Source organism: Rhea americana, unplaced genomic scaffold (assembly GCF_003343005.1).
Source record: "Rhea americana isolate MKP2758 unplaced genomic scaffold, rheAme1 scaffold_285, whole genome shotgun sequence".
Classification (NCBI taxonomy): domain Eukaryota; kingdom Metazoa; phylum Chordata; class Aves; order Rheiformes; family Rheidae; genus Rhea; species Rhea americana.
Genome location: NW_028186407.1, coordinates 34,454 through 44,649, shown reverse-complemented (window position 1 = coordinate 44,649; position 10,196 = coordinate 34,454). Strand labels below are relative to the sequence as shown.

Here is a 10,196-nt window from a genome sequence, read left to right as displayed (position 1 = left end):
TATCACAAGAAGCAGGACTTTGGCTCCAAATACACATGAGCATTCTCATGAAATAGTCCTTCCCTCCCTTCTTTTTCAGAAGGTTAGTGGATAGAAAGATGAAGAGACAAGAGATTAACTGGCAGACTAGTATACACAGCTGCAACCTTGAAATTATTGGTTCTATCTCCAGCTCTTCTGCCAACTGATGTTAGTGTTTTGGCACTCCTTAGGAGGCAAAACTTTTTATCTGTGGGAACTGGTCTCTTGCTTAGCAGATAATGTAATTAAGTTCTGCAGTCGCTTCTGGTAGAGCTGGAAACTCTCAGGCCTGGCAGAGGCAAACCACATCCCTTTTCGCCACACAGTTTCTCAGAAAACACTAAGTTGAATAGTTCCGTAAGCTACATTGATTTATCATAGCTACGGCACCTTCTATGACTTGGACTACACAGAAAGGTTTGTAACTGCTGCTGCATCAAGGATAGAAAATCTGGTCTTTAGCCCAAATAGCAGCAGCTCAGGTGTTTACCTTCAGAATGATGATGAGACTGAGCCCCTGGAGGTGAACCAGTTAAGAACTGCTTATGGTGTGTGAAACAACCAGACCGACACTTCCTGAGCCAGGAATAAACATTTCAAACCTGAATGCCTACCTATTTCCTTCCAGCACATAAATAATAGAACATATTTCAGCAGAGCATATATTTTGTAACTGTCTGTGGTCTGGGTTTTCAAGAATGATAGCCATTCTCATTTAAAAGAGCTCTGATGTGAGTTTTGATGTCATGATGTGAGTGTGATGAGCTTTAGTTCCCACCATCATACACTCACTGTTCCATTTTCTACTCCCCTGTAACTACTTGAGGGGGAATTCTGTCTCTTGCTTTGGGTGCGCAGAAGTGCTGACCACAGTGAGGCTCAGATCATGGCTGCACCCCCTAGAAAGAATTTCAGAAGTAAAAGCCAAATTTCACTGCCTTGCTACAAATGTTGGAGAGTTTGTAGCTTTTTAAGTTGTCAGACACAGACTGGAGATTTACGGAATGGATTGAAAATCAATGAATAATGTTACATTATTTTGGATGTCTCACCACTACTTTTTAAGATGTGAGGTTGCCTGCACTGCATATTGCAGTCCTTCTGAGGTTTATGGGCAGGTAAATATACGGAAAATATATGTGAGTGCTACCTGCTTACAGAAAAGGATTTATTTTTCTTTTCTTTGTGAACAGATTATGAGTGAGCGATATAGCTGATACTAAAATAAGTTCTCTTTGGCCTTGCACAATAGCATTCTTTCATATGACACGTAKTGGAAAAGCTAATTGATGTTCTGTCATTTCTGCTTCAATAAACTGAACTCAGTGATGCTGCCCTCTAGAATCCACAACAGTTGATCTATTTAAAATAAACTAAGGTACTAAATTTATTTTTAAACAATGATTACCTCATTCTGGAAATCATGTTAAGGTTCCCCCTTACCCAACTACAGATATAAGGAAATTTTTTCAAAAAATACTATAAAACAGTTGAAGAGCAGAAGGAGAACTGTATTTCACAGGAAGCTACATTTTATGGTTGAGAAAAATGGATTAGAGGTAGTTTAAAATGTTTTACAAGTGAATCAGCAGCTCTGAAGAAAAATGTCATACTAGCAGATACGGCATGAATTCAATGACTAAAATATAATCATTACGAATGATATGACAATATTCCAAGAACTGAATTGTATCAAAATTTGAAATTTTTGAATTTTCATATCATCACCCATGTAAGGATCTGAAAGCCTGTTAAAATAATTAGTGGATACATGTTTTTCTAAGGCTTGTATAAAAGGAGAATGATGACTCATTACTCCTTGGATGATACAGAAGAAGAAAGGGAGCTAAGAACTAACTCTGAGCACTGGTGTCAGCAGGGGCTCCAGGYGTTGGCAGGGCCAGGCCTGGCAGCCAGGGCCCATCCCACCGCCCTGAGGGAGCATGGCATCCAGGACAGCCAGTGCAGCCCCAGTCCCAGATGTCGAGTGATGGGCCAAGGCCTGGCTGAGCCTCCTGTGGTGCTGCCTGGGAGCACTCTGTCCTGAGCCACCACAGAGGGAGGACAGCCCTCAGATGCGCTGCCTCTGAGCCAAACTCCTGGAGAGGGGGTGCTTTCAAAGCTCTGACACTGAAGTAAAACTCCTACAAAAGCTTGAGGAAGAAATGATGCTAGATGCCAGGACCAGAAGTTTTTGCTATTCAGAGATCTGTCAGTGTGTAGTAATGCTGGGCTGGATAGGAACCTGTATCCACATTTCCAAAAATGCAGGAGAGCAATGTAAGAATAAAGACTTTCACTAGACAGCAGATTTCTACATACAGGAAATTTTGATTGGTTGACATAACTGTAAAAATTTCCATTGCAGGATGAGTGTGTTCATAACAAAATGCAGTCACAGGCTATGAATAATCAAATAATATACAGTCACTAGCACTGCTATTAACCATCTGCTCGTATTTTTAGTGTTGTGAAGTTCAACATGTAAGTTTAACAGATGGCTATATAATTCAGAAGCACATTTTATGTTACTTGAAACATGTAAAGTGCATTTCAAATTAAACTGAAGCATTTTCTTACAGTCAAAATATCTTATTTTTGGTTATAGGTGATCTCCCACAGGCCTGACTTTTATTTTTGAAACAGACATATTTATGCTATTTGGTAAACATAATAATAATCTCTGTATTATCATTTAAGTAGTTTCATCTTCTACTGTCTCATTAGTATTTTTTAAATTGATTCATTGGCAAGTGCTTTCTTTGCTTTTTTATTAGAATTTTTAGACTGTCATTCTTTTTCCTTAGCGATAYAGAAAGTATTAAAATGGAACAAACCTATAATCAAGCTATTCTGTTATTTTATTAATGGTACTGGCTGATATATTAGGGAAACTTTTTGAGACAAAACAGCCGGAATTGCTTTCTAAATCTGTAGTAACACAGTTGTTACATTCTGTTAATATCCCCCAAGTGGTTTGTTACCTGCATACATGATTCCTGTGCAATCTCTTCTGTACATAGAACTTTACTTAAAGAAGTTATCCTGACAATAAAAAAAACCTATTCCATCCTTTCCCTGAACGTTTCCTCTCTGTTAGAACTCATATCTCTGTTGTTTTCTTCCTGGATGTTCCAATGTAAAAGACTGGAGTTGAGTTTCCAGAAGTTTATTTGGATGAAAAAAATTACACTGTGCTGAGCTAACGTAGTACACCTGGAGCAGAACTGAGAGGAAGACAGAGGAGAGGCAACTTGCATTCCCTCCAGGGTTGTACTTCTCTTACCTTCTCCAGGGCCTGCTGAAAATGGCATTCATTTCACAGCCTTATTACCCTGATATTATTTTTAACAGTACCATTACTCCTTATTATTTGTGTTGTTAGAATGCCTGGATAGCTCATCCAAGATCAAGACCGTACAAATATGGTCTGATTCTTCCAGTAAAACGTTACCCATTCTAATAGGCAAGGCAGAAATAAAAACAGAGAAAACAAACATTACTATTCCAGTTTTATGTGGATAGCAAGACAGAGCCAGATAAAGGGAGCTATGCCTAAACATAGGGATCTAGTGCTATTTTAGATGCCCTACTGTACCAAAAACAGATGGCAGATGTGGCAGTCACGCTCTTCTGGAGACTTGGACACCAAACAGCATAGACACTCAAGGCTCAAGGTTGTTCAAGGAGCGCATGAAAAAGCTGTGCTTGAACATAAATCCCATGAGTCCCAGTACACTGTCTTAGTCACAAAATATTTTTTCCTGTTTTCAGCATCTCTTTGCTTTCATCCGACCATCTACACTACTGCTGTTTTGAAATAGAATCATTTCCGGCTCAAATTTTTCTTCTTTCTGTTTCAATTTTCTTTTTTTCTTTTTCTTTTTTTCTTTCTTTTTTTCTTTGGCTCCTATCCCTACCTCTCACTCAACAGAAGGCTGAAGGTTTCTTTGGTTGGAGGATGTGTTATATAACATTCTCCACCCCTTCTGCTCTTTTGTTGGCATCTCCTCCCACCCTCAGCATGCTCAGTAATGCATGGTGTACTCTGAAACATAGGGATCAATAGCCTTTGCACTTTTATTTTAGTTAATGTAGCTGCAGCTGTTAATAAACATGCGAACAGGTGATGTATTGAAAATTTGACGTCTATGAAACACACATTCACAATCAACTCTCAAATTAAATATGTATGTACAAAAGTAATATTTTTCAAATCATATTAGATGTGTTCTCTTTTATTTTTGAGAGTCATTTTATTCACATTTTTTGGAAAGGTTAAGTAGAAAAGATTAACCTTCTTCATACACTGTATTAATCTCTGTATTTTAGTCACATTTTTATTTTTCGGATATTAAGAAGGGAGCCATTTCTTTTCTGTGTTGCCATTTTTATCTTCCCTTTATATTCTTGTGAAAAGTTATGTTATTTATTGATTTTTGAATGACAAACAAGAGCATGAGAAAGAAAAATAGTATAAAACTCCACATAAAACAGACGACAAGGGACCTATTTGGAGGAATCCCATGGGTTAGGGCCACTTAAGGAATAGGGGTCCAAGAAAGCCGATTAATATTCAAACATCATTTCCTCCAAGCTCTAGAGCGGTGCATCCCTATGAGTAAGTAGTCCAGTAAAGGGAGTGGGATGGATCCTTGCATGGATGAGCAAGGAGCTCATGGCAAAACTCAGTCAAAAGAAGAAACTATAAAGAATGTGGAAAAAAGGGACAAGCCACTTGGGAGGAATATCGGAATCTTGTCAGAGTATGCAAGGATGCAATGAGTAAGGCTAAGGACCATTTGGAATTAAATCTGGCAAGGGATGTCAAGGACAACAAGAAGGGCTTCTTCAAATACATCGGTAGCAAGAGGAAGACTGGGGAAAATGTGGGCCTGCTGCTGAATGGGGTAGGAGCACTGGTGATGAAGGATACAGAGAAGGAAGAGTTGCTGAATGCCTTCTCTGCTTCAGTCTTTACTACTAAGGCCAGCCCTCAGGAATCCTGGAGATGAGAGAGAAAGTCGGGAGAAAAGGAAGACTTTCCCTTGGTCAAGGAGGATCAGATTAAGAGATTATTTAGGCAAAACTGACATCCACAGATCCATGGTCCCTGATGGGATGCACCCATAGTGCTGAGGGAGCTAGCAGATGTTGTTGCTAGGMCACTCTCCATCATCTTTGAAAGGTCATGGAGAACTGGAGAGGTGCCTGAGGACTCTAAGAAAGCCAATGTCACTCTGGTCTTCAAAAAAGGCAAGAAGGAGGACCCAGGAAATTACAGGCCAGTCAGCCTCACCTCCATCCCTGGAAAGATGACATCCTGGATGTCATCTCTAAGCATGTGGAGGAAAAGGAGATGATTGGAAGTAGTTGGCACAGGTTCACTAAGGGGAAATCAGGCTTAACCAATCTGAGAGCCCTCTATGTTGGCACAACTGGCTGCATAGGTGAGGGAGGAGCAGTGGATGTTGTCTCCCTTGATTTCAGCAAGGCTTTCAACACTGTCTCCCATAATATCCTCCTAGGCAAGCTCAGGAAGTGCAGGTTAGATGAGTGGACAGTGAGGTGGCTTTAGAACTGGCTGAAAGGCAGAACTCAGAGGATTGTCGAGAGAAGGCCAATGGTATCCTGGGGTGCATTAGGAAGACTTTTGCCAGCAGGTCAAGGGAGGTGATCTTCTCACCCTGCTCAGCCCTGCTGAGGCCACACCTGGAGTACTGCATCCAGTTCTGGTCTCCCCAGTACAAGAGAGACAGGGAGAGTCCAGCACAAGGCTACAAAGATGATCAGAGGGCTGGAGCATCTGTCCTATGAGGAAAGGCTGCGAGAGCTGGGCCTGTTCAGCCTGGGGAGGAGAGCACTGAGAGGGGATCTTATCAATGCCTACAAATAGCTTAACGGAGGGTGTCAAGAGGATGGGGCCAGACTTTTCAGTGGTGCCAAGCAACAGGAAAAGAGGCAAGGGGCACAAACTGAAACACAGGAAGTTCCGCCTGAATATAAGGAAGAACAACTTCCCAGTGAGAGGGACAGAGCACTGGAACAGGTTGCCCAGAGAGGCTGTGGCGTCTCCTTCTCTGGAGATATTCAAAACCCACCTGGATGTAATCCTATCCAACATGCTCTGGGTGACCCTGCTTGAGCAAGGGGGTTGGATTAGATGATGTCCTGAAGTCCCTTCCAACCTCAACCATTCCATGAATCTGTGATTCTGTAACAATAGCACAGTTTTTCTCTGATGCAGATGAGTGTAACTTTTTTGTATTTATTTCTTATTTCACTACTTTGATTCCACTGCCTTTTACTTATAGTTCTGTTTTAGTTCTCTTTCACTCAGTATTTTGGACTCATCTTTTTGTTCTGATATTATTTTGTCATTATCTGTGATAGTTCCTTCTTTCTTTAGAATTAGTCTATTTGTATAGCTCTATCTCCTTTTCTGCTTAATCTGTCAACCTCTTCAGATATTACTTGCTATGAGAAAATCAAATGTAAGAGAATTTCATAATTCTACAGTATCCATAGTTAATCAAAATATCACTGTCAATGTGACATTCCTATCCCTCGTATATGTAAGAGCAGATGCTTTGGAACAGAGCATGTATGTCTTGTACCTCCTGCTGCCGGTTTGTAAAAGTGTTAAGAAAGAAGCTACTGAAAAACACTTTCATTTCCTGAAATATGTAAAGCTTAGACTTCCTAAAGATCCCAAAGAATTAGCCTATAGGTATCTACCATGACAGCAGTACCTTGGAAAACTGGTATTAAAGGAGAAGTTGCAACGTGAGTTTTTACAAGCTTGTGTGAGCCCAGATGGCCTCCAAGCAGTGGGAATGAGGTGTGCCAGCTCTATCACTCAAACCCTGACTGTGCTCCTGTCTCCTGCAAGCTTGGTATCTTGCTCAGCTGATAAGCACCAGACAGCGCGTTCGACAGATCTTTGGTACTGACCTGTATGAAACCAGTGGAAGTCATTAAACCCTTATGGAATATGATGATGTAATGGGAAATATCACTACAAGTGAAAAAATGAAGAGATACCTTGCGCGATCCAGTCCAATGTATTTTCAGAAGAGAGAAACCTGGAATGGGCTTAAATTGAGCCAAAAGAATGTGGAAGCTACTAGCTAGAGATACAGAGGTCTGTCAAACGTGATTCCTGATTCAACACCTATCTTGGCTGCCCTAATCACAAACCTCTTCTGAGGAAGAATGAGGCCCCCTAGTAAGCATTTTTTGTTTTACAACACTAAATCTGGCCTGATCCATGTTACTAACCTACTTGGCATCCATCTTGTGAAAAAAGCAGTTTCAGGTTGGAGTATCTTGTTCTGATGTCAAGCTAAATGGCTAGCATTGGCTTAGGTAATGCAAAGCCATCACAGCAAAGATTTTTTTTCTTCTTTAATTATAGTAACAATGAGAATAGGCACTAGTGAATGATAATAAGAGATATAATGATATCTCTTACTCTACTACAAGAAGTCAACCTCTGCATGCACACCTCTTTTAAAGCAAATTTTTAAACAGGTATGTTTTTCTTGGTTTTTAATGCATCTATTTCATGGCTTTCCTAATAGGTGCAGGATCTAAGAGAGGTGAAAGGGCTTTCGCCATGCCTTGCCCCACTTAGTTCGAATTTCACTCTCCTGCAATATGCCCGAGCTGGTTTCCAGCTGGCTCAGAAGATTGAGCCAGGTGTTTGGTGTATGTTCAGCAACCCTCTTTAGAAATTTTGACAAGTCATATGATCATGGAGCAGTGCTATTTCAGTTTCGTAGACTTCTTTGGTCTTCTAATAAAATGACCACATCAAGAAAGCCACTACTATCAAAACACTTCTCATCAAGGCAGTTTCTGAGTTCATCCAGGTACATCCTCATCTTGATACAAAACATGGAGCCAATGAAGATTATAAGAACTGGTGAGTTCACCACTCTTTTAATCTAAATATGGCCATGGAAGAGCATATGGCTAGCTTCGCAGTCATCCTTTGCATTCTTTTTTYCCCCTCTTTCCCCATGCAGACAGTTGCTGTCTTTTTCATGAGATGAAATGTGCCCTGGTGTTACATTTGATGCCGAAATTCACAGACACATTTCTTTAGCAACTGCAGCCAAAGTTTAAAGAATTTCTAACCAGTGTGGGAATTTTTAAGAAGACATGTGATCATAATGCCTTTAGCAGACATAGAGTAGTTTAGAAAATGAGATAATGGAATGAACTTCAGGGAAAAAAAAAGTCAGCACAGAAGAATAGATGGATTAATATTTTACCCTCTAAGAACAACTGTTGAATRCTTGTTTCATTGACGGTTTTGCAACTGTAACCTCTTATAATGAAAACCCAATTACAAAAAAAGTGTGCTTTCCTTAAAAGCTTCTGTCCCCCAGCGGGGTGCCAGGGCTGAAGAGCCCTGCGAGCGCTGGAGTGCTGTGACTGATGAGCGGAGAGGGCCTGCGAGTGGGCGAGGAGAGGAAAGCCGCCGGTGCTGGGGCCGCCGCCAGGGCCGCGGGTGGGGGCGGAGGGCGGCGGCGCCGCCACACGGCGAGGCGGCCTTGTGCGCACCGCGGGGCCATCGCGGCGCGGGGGGACGGGGGCGGCGCCGTTTGGGCGCTGACGAGAGGGCGCAGCGGCACTTGGCACGCGGGCCAGCGGCGGGAGGGCAGGCGCGGCGAGGGGGAGACGGGCGGAAGGGCCGTCGCCCGGACTGGCGAGACAAGGCGGCGGTGCCTCCGCAACGCCCGGCTCCGCGGTCGGCGCCCACCCGCGGTGGCAGAGCCGGGCGCGGGGCTGGCCGCGCCGCTGCGGGGGAGGAGAGGGAAGGCGCCTCAACAGCTGCGGGTCCGCGGCGGCTGCGGTGACTTGACTCGCGCTCCCCCTCCCCCTCCTTCTCCCGCGGCGCGGCGCGTGCCGAGTAACGGTCTGCCGCTCGCGCTCTCCCGGGCGTTCGGGGGCGGCCGTTGGCTGCCGGACGCGACCCGGCGCGTGCCGGACCTGCCCCTCCCTCCCCCTCCCGCTCCGCCCCGCCGCCTCCACGCGCACACACACACACGCACACGCACCGCCGGGGCGGCTGCGGACCCGGCTCGCCGAGCGCGGCGGAGAGAGGGAGGCGGCCACGCCGGGTCACCTTCCCGGCCGCTCGGAGGCAGCAGGGCGCCCTCACCACTCCCTCCCTCCGTCGCCCGCCCCCGGCGAGAGGGTGCCCGGGCCGGAGCGGGCATGAGCTGCGCCGGGGGGCGCGGCGTCCTCTGTCCCGAGGAGCCCACCGCCCCTCTGGAGCCGCCCGGAGCCGCGGAGGCGGCCGGGGACCCAGCGGAGGAGGGAGAGAGCGGCGGCCCCAGCGCGGCGCCGCCGGGAGCCGGAGAGGGGCGGACGGGCGGCTCGGAGAGCGGCCGCGCCGAGGCGGGGGCCGGGGCCAGCGACCAACCTGAGACGCGCTCGGTGTGCAGCAGCGAGAGCGGCAGCGGCAGCAACCCCGGCGGGGCCGGCCCCATCTGCAAGATCTGCTTCCAGGGCCCAGAGCAGGTGAGGAGCGCGGGGCGGCTGCGCGGCGCCCCCGCCCCGCGGACCGACCCCCTTCCCTTCGCCCGCGGCGGCTCCGCGGAGCAGACGGACGGCGGGGAGGCGGCCGCGCAGGCGAGGCCGCGCGGCGGAGGGAAGCAGCGATCAGCACCAGGGACAGGGCTCGGCGCCGCCCTCCCGGGCTCCCGCTCCTGCCCAGCCCCCTCTCCCTCCCCCGCCCCACAACCTCGCGGCTGCTTGGAAGCGGGCGAAGTGGCCGAGCGCTTCCGCGTGCTGCCGAGGGAGGCCGGACTCTGCGTGCCGGGATCCGGCCGGCGCCCCGCGCAGAAATCGCACTCCTCCGTGTCTGCTGCGGGATGGGTATGGCGATGATCCGTCGGCACTGTACGAGGCGGCTGAGACAAACGCTTGGGGCAATTTCGAGTCGGCGCAGAGGTTCAGGAAAACCAGAGATTTACTATGGCCGGCTTACATGCTGTGCATCATCTCACCAATATGCTCGGTCTCCCCCCTCAGAGATCTTAAGCAACACGAATTTCTCATGTTTCTACTATCCTTTAAAATTAAAGTGTTAGTTTACAAATGCTGTTAAGAAGACATCCAGGTATCTTCTTTCTCATTCCTTTACTGGACACAATATCAGC

General features: G+C 46.2%; 1 protein-coding gene across 1 annotated transcript in view; it reads left to right on the top strand.

Moving 5' to 3' along the window:
* Positions 1-9,249: 9,249 nt before the first annotated feature.
* The window catches only part of MARCHF11 (membrane associated ring-CH-type finger 11), a 31,708-nt gene continuing 30,761 nt past the window's right edge, over positions 9,250-10,196 (top strand). The window contains exon 1 of the mRNA XM_085308874.1: positions 9,250-9,555. Within this exon, the coding sequence (XP_085165000.1) occupies positions 9,250-9,555 (306 nt within the window). The remainder of the gene's footprint in view (positions 9,556-10,196) is intronic.